We start from the raw sequence: 21,875 nt of genomic DNA on the forward strand, positions 1-21,875 counted from the left end.
CCGGAATCGAACCTGGGACCTTTCAGTCCACAGGCTGACGCTCTATCCACTGAGCCAAACCGGTTTCGGCTATTATTTTTCAAAGTATTACATATGTCCCCTTCCCCCCCCCCTTGATCCCCTCCACTCTGCTTCCACCCTTCACTCCCCTGAAGTGTGGTGTGTGTTTTTTGTGGGTTTTTTTTTTTAATATATTTTTATTGATTTCAGAGAGGAAGGGAGAGGGAGAGAGAAACATCAATGATGAGAATCATTGATTGGCTGCCTCCCGCACACCCCCTCCTGGGGATCGAGCCCACAGTCCAGGTGTGTGCCCTTGACTGGAATCGAACCTGGGACCCTTCAGTCTGCAAGCCAGTGCTCTATCTACTGAGCCAAACCGGCTATTGCTGAAGTGTGTTCTTATGAGTCTCTTTAGAAAGCAGGTTGGTGTTTATATTGAAAATGGGATTAGGGAATGGTACTAGTTGTACTTTGGGAATGTTTGTCATGAATAAGTGAATTCCTTTGTTCTCTGGTTATGGTTTTACTTGTGTAATATTTGTAAAAGGTTATTTTGCATTAAAGTCAAACTTACAGGATTGACTCTTGAATTCTAGACTAACTTTGAATAATTGGACCTGCAGATTGACTATCCACCATTTGAAAAAAATTTTTACAATGAGCATGAAGAGATAACAAACCTCACCCCACAGCAGCTAATAGATCTCCGGCATAAGCTCAATCTTCGGGTAAGTTCAACCATTAAGCTAGATATTCTTAATCTTGAATTTCTTTTCTAATGGTCTCTGAACTGTCTTTGTTAGAGTAATAATTATATCCCTTGGGCTCATGTGTCTTGTTTTTATTGTATTAGTCTTCCAGCTCTTTGAGGATAGGATTGTATTCTTCTTGCATGTGACACACATGAATGCTAAATGTGTTCAGTCAACTCTGTATGTTGTATGGAACAATATGTCATTGCACTCTTAAAATTAATCAAGTATTTCTCCAACGAATAGTGTTTTGAGAACTGTCTTTGGTGGGCTAGAAATGAATGGTAGGAGTCACCTTCAGGAAGAGAAGATAAGATCAGTAGATGTGATCAATACATAAAGTCAGAATATTTCAAAATTAAGATACACTTGCTTCTCAAATTACATACAGCACAGTTGTGTGTTTTTTTCAATTAGAAAAAGTTAACACCTTTTAAAAACATGAATGCACTAATTTCACAGTAATAGTTTAAATTGCCCACCCAAAAAGTTTAGGTTATACATTGGCCATGTTGTTTAGGGTGCTGCTAGATGTTAGTAAAGTGAAACACACACAGATAATACGGTGATATCTACTCTGGTGTGGACAACTTTTTGGCCTATGCCTTACCAGTTGTTATGTGATATTTGAACTTCTGTTTTCTGAGAGTGTATATGTGTGTGTCTATTTGCCAAAAGTACCCCCCCCCAAAAAATACCTTTTATGCAAAATCCTGATTAGAAATAGATAGATAGCATCACCAGAGGAAGCATTGAGAGGTTATCACTGTTGGAATCAACATGGAAATTGTAAGCTTCATTCTTTACCTGGGTACAGTATAGTGCTTGACAATGTCTGGACCATCACTGAGTGGAGCATTAACTCTTCAAGCATGACTAAAAATGGAGATGGCAGGTACCTTTGTAACCAGTGGGTTACAGAGGCATGCCATATCTAGAGCTCCTTTGCACTCTTTATTTTATTTTAAGAGCAACTTTTATTTTTTTCTAGCATCTGGCTAATAGTTATGCAAAATGGTAAAAAGTAAAATGACATTTTTCAATGAATTGAACAATGATTTTTTAATTTCTTACAGAAGATTAATTTTTATTAAAGAGATGTCTAGGCACTTAATCATTTTAAATCATGACATTTATCTCAGGAATATTTATCCTGGAGTCTTTTATATAAGGTATTAGATCTGTTATTTTCTTACCTTTTTAACAGCATATGCTTTTGGCTACAGACGTACATTTTCACATTATATTTAAGCTAAATGCTAGGTTCAGGTAAATATTGTTGAACTTTCAGTGCTATTGATTTTGAAGTACAAATCATTCCTGGGAGTTGTCTTTACCTCTAGGTCTCTGGTGCTGCACCTCCTAGACCAGGAAGCAGTTTTGCTCATTTCGGGTTTGATGAACAACTTATGCACCAGATTCGGAAATCTGAATACACACAGCCCACTCCAATACAGTGCCAGGTAAGTAAAGCATACTGAAAGGAAAATGAAGTAGAATGATAGTCAATGACTGTGTTTATTTTACAAACAAGTCAAATCAATAAAACACTAGTTAGTGCAGCCCTGGCCAGTGTGGCTCAAATTGGTTGGAGCATCGTCCTGTACATCAAAAGGTGGCAAGTTTGATTCCCCATCAGGGCACATACTCAGGTTGTGGGTTCAATTCCTGATGTTTCTCCCTCTCCCCCTCTCTCCCTCTCTCCCTCTCCCTCTCCCTCTCTCTAAAATCAATTTAAAAAACAAAACACACTGATTAGTACAGAACTGTATTGACATGGGTAGAATGTATCCATATATTCCCTCTGTAGCTTCGTCTTCAACCTTTGCCCTAAATAAGGGGAGAGGAGGGAAGACATACATGAAATAAAGAGTCTAATAAAAAAGATTGTGTGTGGCCCGGCCAAAGATTTCTGGTTGAGTGTCATTCTGTGAACCAAAAGGTTGCCAGTTCGATTCCCCGTCAGAACACATACCCAGGTTGTGGGTTCGATCCCTCTCCCTCCTCCCCCCATCAAGGTCAGGGTGTGTACAGAAGGCAACTGATCGGTTTTTTTCTCTCACATCAATATTTTCAATATTTTTATGCCCCCTCCCCCCCCAATCATGTCCTCAGTTGAGGATAAAATAAAAAATAAAGATTTCTGTGGACAAATTTAGTACTCGTCAGTGACTAGGATCCCTTTGGCTGTGACCTGAAAATTCTCATTGTAACTGAAAGTAATAACTTCTTTTTCACATTTATATACCGGATTTATTCATTCCTACACCAAAATTGAGAATTTTATGTATGTGGATGGGGCAGTCTGTACCTTCTTAAGGGGACAAGATCTTAAAAATTTTAGTAACCTACTTATAAATTACAATTTTTTTATTTCTATATTTTAAGCAAAATGAAGTCATTCATATTTTGTAAGTGGTGGCTGATCCATATGAAGAGAATGATAAATATTTCTTCCAAATCAAGAAGTTTAGGGGAATGCCACGTATTTTTTGTTATTCCATAGTTGGTATGCATAGCCCAGGATAATTTTGTTCCAGTGAAAATGAATGTCATTAATAGTCATTTACGCCTTCCCCAGGATTTCCTTCAAAACATCTTCACAATAGAAGGTTGAAAGTGGATATACTTTCTTTTTCTCTAGGGTGTGCCTGTGGCATTAAGTGGAAGAGACATGATTGGTATTGCCAAAACAGGCAGTGGAAAAACTGCTGCCTTTATCTGGCCCATGCTGATTCATATAATGGACCAGAAGGAACTGGAACCAGGTGATGGACCAATTGCAGTGATTGTGTGTCCTACGAGGGAGCTTTGCCAGCAGGTATGTGCTTTGTATGGAATGTCTCCTTGCAAATGTGAAACTAGCAAGGGACCAACCAGTCAAGTGGGTAGAATTACAGGAAACTTCTTTTTCAATTGTGATAAAATACACATCAAATTTCCCATTTTAACCATTTGTAAATGTGCAATTCAGTGGCATTAAATACCTTTACATTGAGCTACCAGGAAACTTTTGGAAAATATTGTTATATACTTTCTATGTGACCAAATACATACTTTCCTTTGAAAAACTACTGTTTTAAGATTTTTTAAAATGCTATGAGAATTGTTTAAGTATTTTCTAGCATTTTATTTTCTGACATTTATTCTGAGTGTTTTCTATAACTCCCTTTTTTGTTGTGACAAAGGTTTTTGTCAGTTTGTTAATGTGTTGTCATTATGTCCACAACTTTTTAGATCCATGCAGAATGTAAGCGGTTTGGGAAAGCATATAATCTTCGATCAGTGGCCGTGTATGGAGGAGGAAGCATGTGGGAGCAGGCCAAGGCCCTTCAGGAAGGGGCAGAGATTGTTGTGTGTACCCCAGTAAGTATGTCTTGGATTTAATGGCTTCTCGGCCTCTCTTTGTATGGAAAAGTGGTTAGTTATTAGAGGGAATTCCCCCTAAAATGTGGTAGAGCAGGGTAGAGAATACTCCGATGAGTCACAGCCTATGGCCATGGTCGGCAAACTGCAGCTCGCAAGCCACTTGCGGCTCTTTGGCCCCTTGAGTGTGGCTCTTCCACAAAATACCACGTGCGGGCACACGTACAGTGCGATTGAAACTTCGTGGCCCATGCGCAGAAGTCGGTTTTCGGCCTGGGCGAGTCTATTTTGAAGAAGTGCTGTTCATATTTGGCTCTGTTGACTAATGAGTTTGCTGACCACTGGCCCATGGCATTGGTTTAATTTTGATTAGTTGACTAAAATAGCACTCCAATAAGATTATCTGATCTATATATTAACGAGAGGCCTGGTGCGCTTGCGGGGGCGGCGGGCGGGGGGCGGCGGTCCCTCAGCCTGACCTGCACCCTCTCGCAGACCAGGAGCCCTTGGGGGATGTCCAGCTGATGTGGGGGGAGTGGGCCTAAGCTTCAATCTGGCCTCCCTCTGCGGGAGGTGACCCGCAGGTCGATCGGGGAACGGCTCCAGCCAGTGAGTGGCAGCCCCTCCGCTACCCACCCGCCCATTACCGTCCCCTCCCTCTGCCTGCTGGCACCTGCCCTGTCTGGCCTGGTGCCACCTGCTCACCAGCCCCGCCCCCTGCCAACTGGTCATTCCGTCCTTCAGACCATTTGCATATTAGGCTTTTATTATATAGGATAGCTACAAATTCCCCTTTATTTAAAATAAGTTTTCTTATGTTCTCCTAGAAAATGGATGAGGTCACTGAGAGCATCAAGAATCAGAAAGACATTCAAAGTATAGTCAGGCTGTCTAGAAGAGTAGTCTAAACATTAAAGCCCATCAGTAAGGTTTTAAATTAGGTCATTTCAGAATGCCTCACAAAAATTGTTCTGGCCATTTTCCCACAATTTAAATCACAATGTAAAGGAAGAATCTAATGGAGTTTTCAAAATTTCTGGGGTTTTTTAGGCTTTGTCAAGGCTGTCAGACCAGGGTCTGTTATAGTCTAAGACATATTAATACTTTTGCCAGGAACGCAGCTCTAGAAAGTTGTTGTAAATGCCTTTAATTATATTTACTATTCATTTTCTGGGTCTCATAGGGCCGACTGATTGATCATGTGAAGAAGAAAGCTACCAATCTTCAGAGAGTCTCTTACCTTGTATTTGATGAAGCAGATCGAATGTTTGACATGGGATTTGGTATGCTCTGAATACCAGTTTCTTCTGTCCCTGACCTCATGATACTAGTTTTTCCCATGTCTGGATTTAGCAAATTTTTTTTTTTTTTCTGTGAGAGAAGCTAAAAATATTCCTGGGGAGGGTTATATTGTAGAGCTACAGCTAAAATATTAACTATTTTTAGGAGTTCCCTCAGGAAAAGTATGTTAGGTGTGACTGGGTTGAGGACAATTGAAAATGCCTTTGTATATAGGGGGAATATTGGTTTTATGTTTTATTTTTATTCATATGCCTTTGATTGTGGATGTCAAGGTCTGTGTTCTTAGTTGGGTGGATGTCGTGTCATTCAAGGCCCTTTGCTTTCCTGTCCTCCTTCACTTAACCTGGTTGTGTGAAAATTCTAGCTATCTTATTGATTGAAACACTACTGGGCCTACCCCAACTGGGTGGAGGACAAAATGTTTTCTGCGTTTCATACTGAATGATAGATCTAGGAGTTTCAAAGTTTCCTTATTTCTCCCCCCACCCTAATTCTTATAACCTTTCATATGAAGATTTTTACTAAAATGACTTTTCCAGGCATCCCAAACTGTATTGCAGAGTTATAATAATTGTACTGTTCTACTTCTTCCAGAGTACCAGGTGCGGTCGATAGCCAGTCATGTCCGTCCTGACAGACAAAGTATGTATGAAGCAGTTTATTAAGCCACATTTGTACTCAGAATAAGCTCCTCTATTTATTTTATAAGCACTCAGTTGTGGCAGCAGAAGTGATCATGTGTGTGTCCTGGTGAGAACTATAAAGGGTGAGATAGTGACAGTTTATCTGAGCTGCACAGGACCTTAGAGGTCATCGGTTATAATTCACTCATTTTTATAGATGTAAATACTAAGGCTGAGAATTGAGTGACTTGCTCCAATTTATACAGTTTTATTGGGTAAAGGCAATGCACAGTGCAGATCTGATTTCTGACAACCCTGTCTTAACAGAAAATGTATAAAAATAGAGTAAGATCAAGCCTTTTTTCCTTAGTGAATCAGTTTTTTTGGTTTGCTTTTAACTAAAGTTAAAGTTCAGGTAGGCTAATTTTTTAAAAACTGAATATTTTTTAAAAACTATTTTGAATGTCAGTAGGAAGCTTAATGGTTATTCAAAAAAGAAGTCATACTGTTTAACAAAATTTAACTTACCTTTTAGCTCTCTTATTCAGTGCAACTTTTCGGAAAAAGATTGAAAAACTGGCCAGAGACATCCTGATCGACCCTATTCGAGTGGTGCAGGGAGATATTGGAGAGGTAACCTTAGCAGGGCTGGATGGGACTTCAGTGATTATGGAGACATGGAACGAATTTCTTAACTACTGAGAGGAAAAATATGTATTTATGGATGAGGCAGCATGTTTCAAACTTGATTTAAATTTAAATATCCAAAGAGAAGGGAAGCCCTGTTGGTTAGAGTGTGGTCTCTATATACCAAGGTTGTGGGTTTGATCCCCGCCAGGGCCCATACAAGAATCAACCAATGGATGCATAAATAAATGCATCCATTTTTTTAAAAAAACATTTGTGGAGAAAAAAGAAACAAGCTTTGCCTAGAAGACTACCAGTCAGGATAGAACTGACATATAAAATGATGGAGGGAGGAGACCTGCACAGCATGGAGTGGGGGACTTGAATGGCGTGGTGAAAATGAGTTAAGGGTTTTTTCCTTACCTGTATAGATGCGCTGTGTGGAAAATTTCTCTTGAATTGTGATTTGGAATTCAGTTAAGGCTGCCTTGAGAATTCCTTAAGTTGCTTGCCATGTTTATTAAAGTTCTGTGCAGTTAGCATTTTGACAGTGTCCATTCTTCATTTTTGAGTGCCTTCTGTGTGTGTGGATGGATTCTAGGAACAGTGAGTGGGAGAGACAGAAAAGGAGCTTAATTTATTAAGAATAATCTGAGTAGTAGGCAGATAAAGAATATTGCGGTTAGCAGATTAGTTGGTACGTGTACACATTAGGGGAGATAGCACAGTGATTGAGAAAGGGACCTAAGTTTCGAGTGCACTTGACTTGCTGAAGGAAGGCCCAGGAGAAGAGAGATTGTTTACGGTTCTGCTAGATGCAGGTAGAAAATGTGATGTCTGGTCCTTGTTCAGGTGCCCTGTGGCACAAATGTCACAATCCTGTTTCATTTTTTCCTTTTCAGGCAAATGAAGATGTGACACAGATTGTGGAAATTCTCCATTCTGGGCCTAGTAAATGGAACTGGCTTACCCGGCGTCTGGTCGAGTTTACTTCTTCTGGGAGTGTCCTCCTGTTTGTTACTAAAAAAGCCAATGCTGAGGAGCTGGCCAATAACCTTAAACAGGAGGATCATAATCTTGGGCTGCTTCATGGGGACATGGATCAGAGTGAAAGAAACAAGGTCATTTCAGACTTTAAGAAAAAGGACATCCCCATCCTGGTGGCCACAGATGTTGCAGGTAGAATATGAATTTCCCCAATAACCTTAGGTTTCTGTGCTGTAAGGATGCTCCGTCTTGCTATACAAGACCTATAATACCTGATCAGGCTGATTGAGGGTGCTCTGCTGGCCTGGCTGGCCATACCCCATGGAGCAATTTAGAGTACACTGATCATAACCAGAAAGAGGTTAATTTCTCAGCCTCAAGGCATATTTGAAGCTGATTTTAATTTTTTATATATTCCTGGTGCAAGAGAGGCAATGGCAGGTTGTTATATGGCAGATGTTATATACCTTACAGTAGGTAGACCTGCATCATAGAATCTATAGTAGTGGCATTTGTTCTAGAAGGGTAACTTGTATCTCAGCTCAGCAAACTATGCACTTTGCCTAGATAAGAATGGAATTTGGGCCCGGCTGCAGTGGCTCAGTGGTTGAGGGTCGACCTATGAACCTGGAGGTCACAGTTTGATTCCCAGTCAGGGCATATGCCTGGGTTGCAGGCTTGATCCCCAGTAGGGGGCTTGTAGGAGGCAGCCAATCAATGATTCTCTTCATTGATGTTTCTATCTCCATCTCCCTTCCTCTCTAAAATCAATAATATATATATAATATATATGTAAAAGAATGGAACCTGGGTTCTTAGAGATTTAGCATTTGGGGTTACTTTGCTTTTTGTTTTTTTGCTTTTTTGTTTTTTTAAAATATATTTTTATTGATTTCGGAGAGGAAGGGAGAAAGAGAGAGAGAAACATCAATGATGAGCCTTGACCAGTTTGGCTCAGTGGATAGAGCGTTGACCTGCAGACTGAAGGGTCCCAGGTTCGACTCCAGTCAGAGGTATGTACCTTGGTTGCGGGCACATCCCCAGTAGGGGGTGTGCTGGAGGCAGCTGATGTTTCTCTCTCATCGATGTTTCTAAGTCTCGATCCCTCTCTCTCCCTCTCTGTAAAAAATCAATAAAATATATTTTAAAAAAGAAACATCAATGAGAGAGAATCATTGATCAGCTGCCTCCTGCACGCCCCCTACTAGGAATCGAGCCCACAACCAGGCATGTGCCCTTGACCAGAATCGAACCTGGGACCCTTTAGTCCGCAGGCTGGTTCTCTATCCACTGAGCCAAACCAGCTAGGGAGGGGTTACTTTGGTTTTTGACTCCTGATGAAGAATAAAAGAATTTGGTTTATTATTTCAGCCCGTGGTCTGGACATTCCTTCAATTAAGACTGTCATTAACTATGATGTGGCTCGAGACATTGATACCCATACTCATAGAATTGGCCGCACAGGACGAGCGGGTGAGAAGGGTGTGGCCTATACCTTGCTAACCCCCAAGGACAGCAATTTTGCTGGTGATCTTGTCCGGAACTTGGAAGGAGCCAATCAACATGTTTCCAAGGAACTCCTAGATCTGGCGATGCAGGTGAGGGGCTGGGCACACTTCAGGTTGCTCCAAGTTGTAAAACTAAACTAGGTTACCAAATTCCAAGAAGCCTGAGGCAGATAACCTAGAAACATGTCAAGACGGTGGGGGGAGGGGGGCGGGGGGGGGAAATAGTGCTTAGAGGTACTGATCAGTTTTGTAGGGCATTACAATTCATCTGGTTATCTTCTCATCCTCTCCTTTCAGCAGCATCTATGTAAGTGTAATTTCAAAGATGGCTTCTATTCCTCCCAAACAGTCTTCTCTTTTGGGGGCTAAAAATGTGTGACGTCTTAAAAAATTATGTACTTATTCCTCATAGACTTAGATTTCAGATTTTAGACCACACTGATTACCAGTCCAAAATTGAGTGAGCCATTCTACCGAATTAAATCTTAAGTCATGTTAATACATGCAGTCCCTAAATTACAAATGTGTTCCGAGTACACATTCTGATATCAGAGACTTACGTGTTTTTCAGATAGGCCAGCCTACAGCACTGTTACCCATAATGCGGTTGTCATGTGGTCCTGAGAGTAAAGGACCTGTAAGAGTAGTTTCCTTCCCTTTCCTGGGTGTAGAGAGCCAATCCTAAACTGAAAGTTTGAACAAGATACATCTCTTTTTGTGCCTCAGGCTTCCTGTGCTCTCATACTGTCAGCTTCTCATCACCTTTGCCAAGCTTGCCCTGCCTCTCAAGAACTTTGGCATGTGTGCTTGTCAGTCAAAGCTCTAACCTCCCCCAGAGGTGTTTGCTTTCTGAAGAGAATGTGAATAAATCTGATTAGTAGTATTCTGGCAGTGATCTAGTTCAGTGAAAACTTCTAGGCTCTGTGGGTAAAATTTTATTTTTATTTATGTGACTACCAGTCCTGGGCCTAGAGTCGATTCTAATAAACCTCACTTCACATAGTTTTTTTCCCCTCTACTTCTGAACCCAGTAATTCTTTAAAAGCTCTGAGTTTTTATGTCCAGTGGTATGTGTAGATAAATTGAAAACTAGAAAACAAATTCACTTTCCTCAAGGAAGTTAGAAGTGGCCAGCGTAACTAATCACTTCTCTTCTTGGAGGCCTGGGGGAAGGAGCAATGAAGGAAGCCTTAGATAAAATTCTAAACCTCCTGACAAATTGGTGGATTAAACTACCTAAAGGAAGTGAATCAGTGGTTCTTGGTTAAAGATGAAGCAAGAAGTTCTTCCCTTCCACTTAGTTTCCTCTTCGATCTTATCCTTTCTCTGGCCCCTTCTCTCTACTCTGGCTTAACCTTGAATTGTGTTCAATGCAGAATGCCTGGTTTCGGAAGTCCCGCTTCAAAGGAGGGAAAGGCAAAAAGCTGAACATTGGTGGAGGAGGCCTGGGCTACAGGGAGCGGCCTGGGCTAGGCTCTGAGAACACGGTGAGTCCATACTATGATAGTGCCCTGAAGGCTGGTCCTGCGTCCTGAGTAATGTAGGACTATTCTCCTCTACCTGAGAAAACCTCAGTGAGTTCAGAACCCTGTCTAGAAGGAAGCTTGTGTTTGCTGGCTTACCTCTATGTTAATGCTGGTTCTTAGTGTTGTGACTTCTGTTGAAGAAGCACCTTGATGTGTTCAGGAAATCAGTCTAGATTAGCAGTGGTTCCTGGACTAGCAGTAGATGTAGACTACGCCCCACCGCAGACCTGGTGAATCAGAAACTCTGGACGTGGGACTCCACAGTCTGTTTTCCCAACACTCGCCTAGATAGAGCCTGCTGCTAGACATTGCCACAGGGTCACTGTGTAGATTCCAGTTGTATCTTGTAACTAAACTCAGGAATGATTTCTACATTCTCTGGGAAATTTCATCAGAGAGAGGAGAGAGAGAGCTTTTCTCACAAATCAGGTAACAAAGCTCTCCCTGACGCGCTATCTTAACTGCCTGTTTCCTGTTACTCTGATTCCTAAGCCAAGTCTACATTTCTGGATCATTATAGTTAGCTTGGTATCCTTGATAAATAATCTGTTCCCACATTACAGCAATGATGATGCGGATGACGCAGATGAGAATGATAGCTAATATTGAACACTTACTGTATGCCAGGTCCATTCCAAGCAGGCATGCATATTTTTTTTTATTGTTTTATTGCTTAAAGTATTACAAAGAGTATTACATATGTCTCCTTTTTTTCCCCGCCCTTGACAATCCCCTGGCCTCCCCTACCCCCAGTGTCTTATGTCCATTGGTTATGCTTATATGCATGCATACAAGTCCTTCGGTTGATCTCTTACCCCACTCCCTCCTGCCCCCCAACCCTCCCCGGCCTTCCCGCTGCAGTTTGACAATCTGTTTGAGGCAGCTCTGCCTCTGTATCTATTATTGTTCATAAGTTTATAATGGTCTTTATTATCCATGAATGAGTGAGATCATGTGGTATTTTTCCTTCATTGACTGGCTTATTTCAGTTAGCATGAGGCATGCATATTAACTCAGTCTTCTCAGCCACTCAGTAAGAGTGAGTACAGATAAGAAAACTGAGGCACTCAAGGTTACACACTGGTAAGTGACAAAGCTAAGGTTAAGACTCAAGGGTCTGGATTCAAAGTATGTGCATACTGCCATGTTGCCTTTCCATCTTTAATATAATCTATATATATAAAAGTCTAAGTGACCGTTATGACCAGATGACTGGCTGGTAGCTATAATGTGCACTGACCACCGGGGGCAGATGCTCGGTGCAGGAGCTGCCCTCTGGTGGTCAGTGCGCTCCTACAGCCAATCTCCCACTGCCAGCCAACCTCTTGTGGTCCCTCCCCCAGCCGGCCCAATCAGCCTTGATTGGCCCTGATTGCTAGCCAGGCCGGGGGACCCCACTGTGCATGAATTTGTGCACCAGGCCTCTAGTTTTTACATAATTACATAAACATGTTCATGTTTGTGTATAAATAATGCCACATAATCAGCTTTGGGCATAATCTGATCTCATTTCTCATTATTTATGATTAATTTCCAGAAATAGAAATACGAGGTTGAAAGGCATAGTGTTTCTAAATTATTCATCATTACCACACCTTTTCTCACAAAACATAACTTCCTAAAAAAAATCCTGTTCCCTTTCCCACTTGTTTTCAGTATGTTGAGGCCTAGTCTATAGCAGGGGCTTTCCTACTTTGCGTCCATTCTTACAGTGTGCTTATTTTTTAGGACCGAGGAAATAACAACAATGTAATGAGCAACTATGAGGCCTACAAGCCCTCCACAGGAGCCATGGGAGATCGGCTGACGGCAATGAAAGCGGCTTTCCAGGTATGAGATCAGCATTTAGTTAAAAGAGCTTCAGCAGTAATTCTTGGGCAATGATGAGGGGGGCTAGTCTTGAGATGTAGCTGGGCTTGTGCGCTTGATACTGGATTTCTCTCACTGCTTTCCATTTTGAACATAAACTGTAGCTAATCTAGAGATGCAGGTGTAGAGGCTGCAGAAACCCCTCTTGCTGTCGTCTACCTCAGGCACGCTGAGCCCAGGGCTGTGGTACTGCAGCAGGATTGCTGTTCCCTTCTGCCTCACCAACCTACTGAGTTGCCCTCCTCAAAGGCTACTGCTATCTGGTTGACAGTAATATTTTAGCTAAGACAAATTTGATTCTGTATCTAGGGAACTCTTCTACCTTTACCCCTCCAGTTAGCTGGCCTTTATTTACATATTTTATCCATCTCCAGATTAATATGCACAGAAGCCACAGGATTGTGGGGCTGTCAGGATGCTAAAGTCACAGGGCCAAGATAGTATGGATACTCTCGTGTGTGTGAACACCCTAGTTCCTGTATATCATTGCCAAGCTTATAAGTTTCTTGAACTCACCAATAACTATTTTCGTTCTCTTTCTCTCTTAGTCACAGTATAAGAGTCACTTTGTTGCCGCCAGCTTAAGCAACCAGAAAGCTGGAAGTTCTGCTGCTGGGGCAAGTGGATGGACAAGTGCAGGGAGCTTGAATTCTGTACCATCTAATTCAGCCCAGCAGGGTCTTAACAGTCCTGACAGCCCCGTTGCTAGTGCCACCAAGGGCATCTCAGGCTTTGGCAATACTGGGAACCTCAGCAGTGCCCCGGTGACCTACCCCACTGCCGGAGCCCAGGGAGTCAACAACACAGCTTCAGGGAATAACAGCCGAGAAGGGATTGGGGGTAGCAATGGGAAGAGAGAGAGATATACTGAGAACCGGGGTGGCAGCCGTCACAGCCATGGAGAGAGTGGCAGTGGCAATCGGCATGGTGATAGCCCACGTCATGGAGAAGGTGGTCGCCATGGAGATGGATACCGCTATCCAGAAAGCAGCAGCCGTCATACTGATAGCCATCGTCATGGGGAGAACAGGCATGGAGGAGGTGGAGGCCGACATGGAGAGAGCCGAGGTGCAAATGATGGCCGGGGTGCAAATGATGGCCGGAATGGTGAAAGCAGGAAAGAAGGTTGTAATCGTGAGAGCAAGATGGACCCCAAGGTGGATAGCAGTAAGATGGATAAGATGGACGGCAAGACAGATAAGACAGCTGATGGTTTTGCTGTCCCTGAGCCACCCAAGCGCAAGAAAAGTCGATGGGACAGTTAGATGGTATGTGCTTAAGTGTGAAATCCTTTGTTATTTTTAGAAAGATTTTTGGTAATTAGGTGTCTCAGGGCTGGGTTGGGTGGGGCCCAAGGTGTAAGGACCCCCTTCCCTTAGTGGGTAGCTGGCCCTTGGAGACATTACCCCTTCATCTGGATCGTTTTTTGGATTATTTTGGGGGGCTGCTTTGATCATAAGCAGTGAGAGCTGGGAAACTTCTTTTGGCTCTGGGTTTGTCGTGAGGGCCTTATAGGATATAAAACTCTAGGTTTATATCATGTAGTGTGTATTTTTTACTGTCAGCTTATAAACATCTATAAGTAAAAATCTTTTTCTTAGCCATGTGCCCAGGCAGTCCCTTTTAGGAGTTGGCTTCTGCAAAGCCAGTCCTTTGAGGTGTTAGGGATGTTTGGGAAGCACTTTGGTGCTTCCATACATTTGCAGGGAAGGGAGGTATCTGATTCTAAGTGGAGTTGATGCTCAGGTTTGTATCCAGCCCTGAGACAGGAAGAAGCAGCCTGTAGTAGGAGCCCAGAGCCACTACTATTAAAAGGTGAAAGATGATCCTAAAAACAGGATTGCTCCAGGTCTGAAGTGTTGCTAAATTTAAAACCCCAACAGCTTTTAACTGTCTTCCCCTATTTCATTGTGTGTTGTTTTTTTTAACTTACCACAATGGTAGAAAAATCTTTTGCGGAAATGATTTTGATGATTTTTGTTCTATGTTGTTTATAAAGGAAATATACATAATTCAAATTTTGTGACTTTGTGAAAGTTTCTTTAAGATGTGCATTCTTTTCTGCTTGCTCTAGTAAATGTTTTACTACTGGGACCTGTGGATTGTCTGTCATTTCTACCTCAGGAGTCAGAACATGCTAAATAGGATTTAGAACAGTGCAGCACCCAAGTTAGCACTTAATGGGAAGGCAGAAAAGACATCTATAATCATGGTTTTATTTAAATGTCAATGGAAGAGGATGGAGAGACCCGAGAGGCCCAGAAATAGACTAGAGTGAATACCACCGCAACACTCAAGTTCCCTTTTATGATTTAAAAAAGTACCCTGTCTTCTTCATGGAAGGGTTGTGGAGTCCAACAGGGCACTTCGGCAGTGCTTTCACTAGAGGCAGATGTCCTCACCGCTCAGAGCACCATGAGAGTTCTAGGTACCCCACACCTCACCGTCTTTTCAGATGACTGAAGCAAGCAGGGTGCAGCTGGTAACGGAGGCTGGAGTAAACCGTAGTCGCTTCTCCATACACTGCCTTCTCAGAGGCCCTGGTGGCTCTGCTTACTTCCGCCTGTTTTTTTTCTTCTGCTCCTTCCGTTGCTGTGCTCTTTGGTCCTTCTTCATCCTTGAGTCCACCACTTTGAAATGACCTCTGACTCCAGCTGGCCGGCGCACTTTGCGGCCCACACCTTTTTTGGCTACGACATAGGTGACCTGGCGTTTCTCCTTGCCAAGCCCAGCCTTCTTGTAGAGACTGTAAATGGAAGAAACAGTTGGCTTTCTGGCACTTTTTAACCCCTATGTATCTTTGTGGGTGACCTCCCCCAATTACCTTCGAAGCTGTGCCACTTTCTCCCGTTCTGAGATGTCCACCGTGTTCACCACAGCTTCTGCTTTCTTCTTGGTTTGTTCCAGCTTCTTCAGCATCTGTGTGAGGCCCTCAGTCAGGTTAATCTCTTCCCCACCCCTGCCCCACCTACCCCTCATCTTGGGCAGCCCCAATACTTACCCTGCGTTTCTTTCTGGCTTTAGCCTCAGCCACTTTCTTGATGGGACGTGCATTGATTTCTCGCCACCGTTTCCGATAATGCTCCACCTCCTTCTTGTCAATAGGCAATTGCCGTATCCTGTGCTGCTTTTCCTCCTGCACAAACCACTCTGGAAGCTCGCCTTCATCCTCGTTAAATGTATACCTAGGTGGAGAGGATACAGCCTAATGACACTCCATGCTTTGTAGAGAAGAAACCACCACTTACCCCACACTGGGCGACTTCTCGTGATTTTCTTCCCCTTACCGGCTGAAGGAATTATCTATGAGGTCTCTCTTGGCCTTTTTGGAAGAGGCAATAATAGCACCTAACGCAAGGCCTTCAGGGTCCAGTATCCGATGTTTCACTACAGGGGGAGGAGAAAAGTCCAGGTTCGATTCCCAAACATCCATGGTCTCCTCCCATCCCACTGGGTGCAGACCCACTCACCTGGGTCCTCAATAGGCACGATCTCAAACCCATCATCCTCTGACTTAGGCCCACGGCCTCGCTTCTTACCATGGCGTGGTTCCCAGCTGCAGAAGAGAAGAACCATGTGTCCACCATCACTCCACATCACTCAGACCCACTCCCACCTCACCTCAGCCCGGGTTCCTATTTAAGACTGTGTGGATAACTTCCAGAAATCCTACCATGGCTGTACCAGTTAAATCAGAATAATCAGTATTTTTAAAGCTCTAAATCTACATGCAAGGTTGAAAACACCCAACTTAGAGAAACGGTTAGAACCACTGCTTCCTCATTATCCCTTCTCCCATCAGCTGCAACCACTCACCTCTCTTCATCCTCACTGCTGCTACTGTCACTGTCGGAGCTGTCATCTTTCTCCCCACCCCCAGGGCCAGTGGCAGCCTCTGTCCCTGGTGGAGCCTCTGTCTCCTTAAGGGCCTCATCCGGGCACTGGGAAGGTTTTCTCTCAGTCTTCAAACTAGAAGATGGTGGTGGTGGTGGTGGCAGCTGCGACTGCCCCTTCCGGCGGCTCTCATACAACAGCTGGGCCTGACGGATCTCCAGAGCCTCGTCAGCATCATCCTCAATCCCACTGAAGCCATCCTGTGATAGGGGAAATCCTCAGGTATCCTTCAGCAGGGAATGCCAATTCCGAGTCTTGACCCCTAGCCGCCTCTTACCTTTGAGAACCACAGGCTGGCTTGTTCTTCCTGCAGGACCCCCTTTTCCTCCAAAGGCACCAGCAATGGGTTCTCTTCTTCATCCTCCTCCCCTTTATCATCTTCTGCTTTAGCAAATCGTACACTGTAGCCCCAAGGAAAGTGGGTTAGTGGGCCAGTACCCTGGAGAACTCACACCCCTCCCCACCCAATGCCTTTGGCAACACCTGCAGACCAGCCCCCACCTTACCACTTTTGGTCCTTTAGACTCTGAGGATCTCTGACTCCTGCCAGCTCCTCTGGATCCAGGTCACTATCCAGAGATGTATCCTCATCATCCTCACCATCTGACACATAGATGTCATCTCTTGGCAGATCGGACAGAAACATGTCTGCAGCACTCATATCCCCTTGTGTTACCTCCTCTAACAACTAAAGTTTGACAGAGAAACAGATCGAGGGCACTTAAAAGAACATACTGCTTTTTTGTGTCCATTATCTTAGTTTCAGCAAACACATTATCTCCTTTTACAGACATGGAAGTGATGGGGCTGTCAAAACCATCCCATTCCAAACCAGATCACTCATCTGTTCCACTCAACAGTCTCATCTTCAATGGTAGCAAAAATAGGTTTATGGAAAAGTATCCATAGCCTATATAGCATCAAATTTTAAAATATTCTAACACATTAATTTTCTTTAAAAACATTACCTAAAAAAAAAAGGTTCCCCATCACTTTCTGAGAATGATACAATGTACGAATTTTGTTTCCACTGAATAAAGGAGCCCAGGCAACATTTTTATTCACCCCCAAGCCCTAGTAGGTAGGTTCTATTATTCTCTTTTACAGATGAGGGAACTGAGGCAAAACATGAATAAATGGTAGTCTGCTCCAGAACCACTACACTTTCCTGTACAACAAAGAAGACCTGGTTCCCATTCCCACACAAAAGCCACAAATTGCCTGTGACGCTGCTTTTACTTAAAAGTCAAATTCCCTGTATTCACCATCCAGCAGCCAAGTGCGCCAAGGTGCTACCTTGGTCTCGGTGAACTGAGGAGCGTTGCTCCCCTCCGAGGGAAGCGCTCCATCACCGTGCTGGTAACCCAGTTACCCTGGCCGCATCTACCAGAAATAGCTTCTTGAAAAGAGTGCCTCTTGGTTCTTCTATTTTTACATATTATATATGATACATACACATATGTAATATTCTTATAGTATTCACAAATCTTCCTGATTTCATGTTATGTTTATGTTTCTTCCTGACCTTTGAAACACAAGGCTCTTGCTTGTTTTCCCAGTCACCCCTCACCGAGTCATATATTTATGGGTGGACACAGCAGCCATGAGCGGTGATCATGCAGCACACTTAAGAAAATGTTTAATCCCCGATCCCCTTCAAACACACAAACAGATCCTCTGGTCTCCTCAAACTGTTCCAACCCGCCTCACCTGGTGACCCCGGATGGTGCGCAGGGAGAACATGCCAGTCTCCCCCTCATCTGCGATGGAAACCCCGGGAAGATCCATCTTCAGCTCCACACGCTCCCGCTGCTTTCTCTGCTCACGCAGCAACTTCTTTTTCTTCCTGAGGGGACAGTTGGAGGAATTATACCTGCCCAGCTCTGAAAAATTGCTCAACCATTCCCTCATTCTCTTCCTCCATCCCCACACAGAAACTCTGTGGGAGGTGAGGGGGGGCAGTTCCCCAAACTCTTCCCTGCTCTCCTCACCTCTTTAATTCTGCCACCTCCTGGGCCTTCATCTCTGCCAGGGTCCGATTCAATTGTTCCTCCTCTTCCTCCTCCTTGGAGAGCTGCCTTGGGGTCCCAGCTGTTGAGTCCTCTTCATCACCTTCCTCCTCCTCTCCTGAGCTGAGGCTGACAAAACAGCCCAAGGAGTTTGGTTATTTCCTAGACACCCCCCCGCCCCCAACACCCAGTCACCATCTACTGTGCTTCAGCTCCTCCTCACCTGATGTCCAACGCCTTTGCTTGCTCTTTCAGCTTCTTGGCGACATATCGCCGAAGCTTCGTTCTCCAGTTCAGTAGGGACCTGTTCCAGAAATACCATTACAGACCTTCAATCTCCCTTTGTCCCTGCTTCCCTCCTCTGTCATAGGCCCACACCCCAAATTTCCTATTTGAGTCACAAATCCTAGGGCTCAGGTTCCCAGCCCAAACCTCTAGCACAACAGCATTCTGTTCTGAGATCAACATCATGGCCTTCAAAGGCCTTTCCCTGCCTTTGGCACCTACACCACCCTCACATCATACCTAAGCTCCTTGCGCCCCAGCACTTTGATATCCTGACAGCACACCCGTATATCCTCAGTGGTAGCTGGATGCTGTGCCAACTCATCATCATCTAGTGAAATCTGTTTGGAAGAAGGGAAAGGAGTTGGGAAACATTCAGGCCATGTTTCTGGGGTTCCCTTCACCCTCTCCCAAGTCTGGGACTCACTTCACTGGCTTTGGAGAGGAAGTCAACCGGATTGGCAGCTCGGAGGAAGTCAGTGACTGAGGTACGATGATAGAGAGTGAGGTCACCCTCAGCATAGCCTTCAGCCTTAGGAGGGAAATAAAGAAGGTTGAGTGGTCCCTTATGTGGTGTCTATTGGACCCATCAGGCCCAATCTCCCCAGAGATCCAGGACCTGAGAGTGACCACATTACTCAAACACACCTTTGGTTTCTTCTTAGTCACTAATTCAGTAACTGTCTTGGCCTGAACTTCAACCTCCTTGAAGGCAAATTTTGGGTCAAAGAATTTACTGTCAACCTTGTCAGGAGCCAGGTATCCTAAGATGATAGGATATATAAGAAAGTGTAAAAACAAAAAAAAAAGTGTGCTTTGGTAGTTAAGAAACGAGTCAAGAGAAAGAAGTGATGCCCACCCACCCTGGCAGACTACAAAGATCTCTGCAGATTCATGGCGAGAGGCTTGGGGCTTGGTGGCCTGGACATGGCGGAACAGCTGCTGGAAGATCCATAGCAGGGGCTGATAGTCACGGGAACGGAAAACCTTTGTGATGAAACAGCCACCACGGGCCAGGAAATCACAAGCCAAACGGAGAGCCATCAGTGTCAAATGGGCTGTGGGGGAGAGAGGATTAGCCGAGGACCAATGCAGCCTGACAGGGCATGCCCACCTCCACCATCTCCACGCCCCTGGCACCTTGTGAGTAAGCGTCATGGACCCAGCTAGCCCCGACATTGGGGGCCCCATCATTGAGCACAACGTCCACTTTCCAGGTCTTCAGCTCCTTCCTCAAGGCCTACAAAAGAGGGAAGGGGTTATAGCAACAGAAACACAGGAATAGCTACAGATGGAGGAGTCCCTGATTCAGTCATTTGTCCACCCAATCATTTATTGAGTGCCCATCAAAGGCCAAATACTGTGCCTGGCACAGGGGATAGATATAACACGTCTGCCAGGGTGGCGTGGCTCAGTGGTTGAGCTCAACCTATGAACCATGATGTCACAGTTCAATTCCCCGTCAGGGCACATGCCCAGATTGCGGGCTCGATCCCCCATGTGGGGTGTGTGGGAGGCAGCCGATCAATGATTCTCCCTCACCATTGATGTTTCTATCTCTCTTTCCCTCTCCCTTTCTCTCTGAAATTTAAAAAAAAAAAAAAAAGGAAAGAATACTAGTGAACCTTCCTGGAAATAACGTCACTGAAATCTCTGCACTTCTTCCAATTTCAAACACCTCATTCCTGACCAAATAAAGGCTGGAGTGGACGAGGCATATCCCAGGCTTACAGACATCATGCAAACACTGCCCAAGGCACAGTAAACATGAAAAGTCTCGCCTTCAGAAAATTTGGGTGAGAAGAGGACAGAGGTGGATGTTTGCATATAAAGGGGACAGGAAGAGAGATTCTTATCACCTGCCTACAGCGTTCCGTTGTGATGTCCTCTTGGAGTGTCACCACATTGGGAAGAGGCTTGATTGGTACCAGATCCACCCCTGGAAGAAGTCAGGTCAGAGTATTCCAAAAGGTTGCCTCAAGCATGAAGAAAGGAAACGTAGAGCACAACACCTTGTACTCCCACCCCTAAAACACCACTGAACCACTGTCACTCACCCACAATAAGACTTGATACAGGCATAAACTTGGCAGCCACCTGCAGCCTACGAAAGAATAAAGATTAAAATACCCAGGACTATTCCTTCCCAACCCTTGACAATATAAACCCTCCTTCGTGTTAGGAGGAGCCCTGCCAAGTGCAGTGGCCCGAGCACGTCCTGTGTACACGTTCCAAACCTCTGCAGTGCACGTTCTGGGGAGTAAGAAACTGAGGCTGGTATTACTGTATCCCCCTCCCTTCCCCCAGTGCAACTCTCTGTCATCCCAGCCCGGGTGGAACCCAGAAACCAGCCGCCAGGAGTGACAGGTGCGGGAGTTACGCACCATCCCCCCGGCGCCGCACACAGGTCCAGCAAGGCTCGGGCTTTCTGCAGGAATTGAAAGCGACGGTTCAGCTGAATCAGCTTGAAGGCAGAGCGGGAACGATAACCTGGGGGCGTCAACAAAATCAAGTCCACGAGGTGCTTTCCCGGCGGGATTTCTGCGGCCTCACAACCCACTGTCTCTTTTGCGAGAAAAACTCAATGTTCGGAAAGGGGGGCGAACCTGACAAGTCGCCCGTCTAGCTCGCGGAAGGCGCGACTGTGGCTCACCTGTCTCCTTGGCCAAGTGATAGAACTTGTCCCGCCGGCTCTTCCCGACTTTGCCCTTCTTGCCCATGGTGGGACGGGGGAGTGTCACTCAACCTGGGGAGAAAGGAGAAACCGGACGTCTCTTCCCGGAGCGCTAGACTCCGCTCGCCGTAGCAACCACACTCAGCGCCTTGCTCCACATCACTCGCTGCCAAAGCGCTTTCCACAACTCCAGGAGCAGCACATGGAGGCAGATACGTACTTCCGCTTCCGCTTGCGTAGCACGGGTCCCCGGCTCCACGTTTTCTGTCACTTGGAGCGTGGCCACAAAAAGTATTTTACTCTGTCGCCAGGTTTTATATAAACTGTAGGTTGGGACCAAGAGAGTAGACCACGTGAACTAAAACCGAGTTTCTAAAGACATTTAGGAGTTCTGTGCCCTTCCAACCTCCGGTCCCTCAGGGCTCTTGTTATTTGTTATTCCCCCGCGCA

The 21,875-nt window shown here is 44.6% G+C and overlaps 2 protein-coding genes across 8 annotated transcripts in view; one reads left to right on the top strand and one right to left on the bottom strand.

Annotated features, from left to right (window-relative positions):
* Positions 1–14,657, top strand: part of DDX42 (DEAD (Asp-Glu-Ala-Asp) box helicase 42) — a 35,964-nt gene extending 21,307 nt beyond the window's left edge. For all 7 annotated transcript variants that reach the window (XM_005858642.2, XM_014532158.1, XM_014532161.1 and 4 more), the window contains 12 exons: positions 627–731; positions 2,099–2,218; positions 3,400–3,576; positions 3,993–4,121; positions 5,305–5,404; positions 6,018–6,065; positions 6,582–6,679; positions 7,576–7,852; positions 9,032–9,258; positions 10,545–10,655; positions 12,423–12,524; positions 13,112–14,657. In XM_005858642.2, coding sequence (XP_005858704.1) covers positions 627–731; positions 2,099–2,218; positions 3,400–3,576; positions 3,993–4,121; positions 5,305–5,404; positions 6,018–6,065; positions 6,582–6,679; positions 7,576–7,852; positions 9,032–9,258; positions 10,545–10,655; positions 12,423–12,524; positions 13,112–13,828 — 2,211 coding nt within the window. In that variant the 3' untranslated portion in view covers positions 13,829–14,657. The remainder of the gene's footprint in view (positions 1–626; positions 732–2,098; positions 2,219–3,399; positions 3,577–3,992; positions 4,122–5,304; positions 5,405–6,017; positions 6,066–6,581; positions 6,680–7,575; positions 7,853–9,031; positions 9,259–10,544; positions 10,656–12,422; positions 12,525–13,111) is intronic.
* Positions 14,658–14,759: 102 nt separating this feature from the next.
* Positions 14,760–21,816, bottom strand: FTSJ3 (FtsJ homolog 3 (E. coli)). The gene is made up of 21 exons (XM_005858641.2): positions 21,646–21,816; positions 21,405–21,497; positions 21,136–21,241; positions 20,809–20,855; positions 20,611–20,690; positions 19,892–19,991; positions 19,615–19,809; positions 19,400–19,515; positions 19,179–19,283; positions 18,992–19,092; positions 18,690–18,770; positions 18,449–18,595; positions 18,168–18,303; positions 16,964–17,145; positions 16,735–16,858; positions 16,380–16,657; positions 16,034–16,119; positions 15,851–15,950; positions 15,565–15,748; positions 15,388–15,482; positions 14,760–15,309 (listed from the first exon to the last, which is right to left on the bottom strand). The coding sequence occupies exons 2-21, from the start codon at positions 21,469–21,471 to the stop codon at positions 15,117–15,119; spliced, it is 2,523 nt and encodes an 840-aa protein (XP_005858703.1). The 5' UTR covers positions 21,472–21,497; positions 21,646–21,816; the 3' UTR covers positions 14,760–15,116.
* Positions 21,817–21,875: the final 59 nt, after the last annotated feature.

Source organism: Myotis brandtii, unplaced genomic scaffold (assembly GCF_000412655.1).
Source record: "Myotis brandtii unplaced genomic scaffold, ASM41265v1 scaffold120, whole genome shotgun sequence".
In the NCBI taxonomy this organism is placed as follows: domain Eukaryota; kingdom Metazoa; phylum Chordata; class Mammalia; order Chiroptera; family Vespertilionidae; genus Myotis; species Myotis brandtii.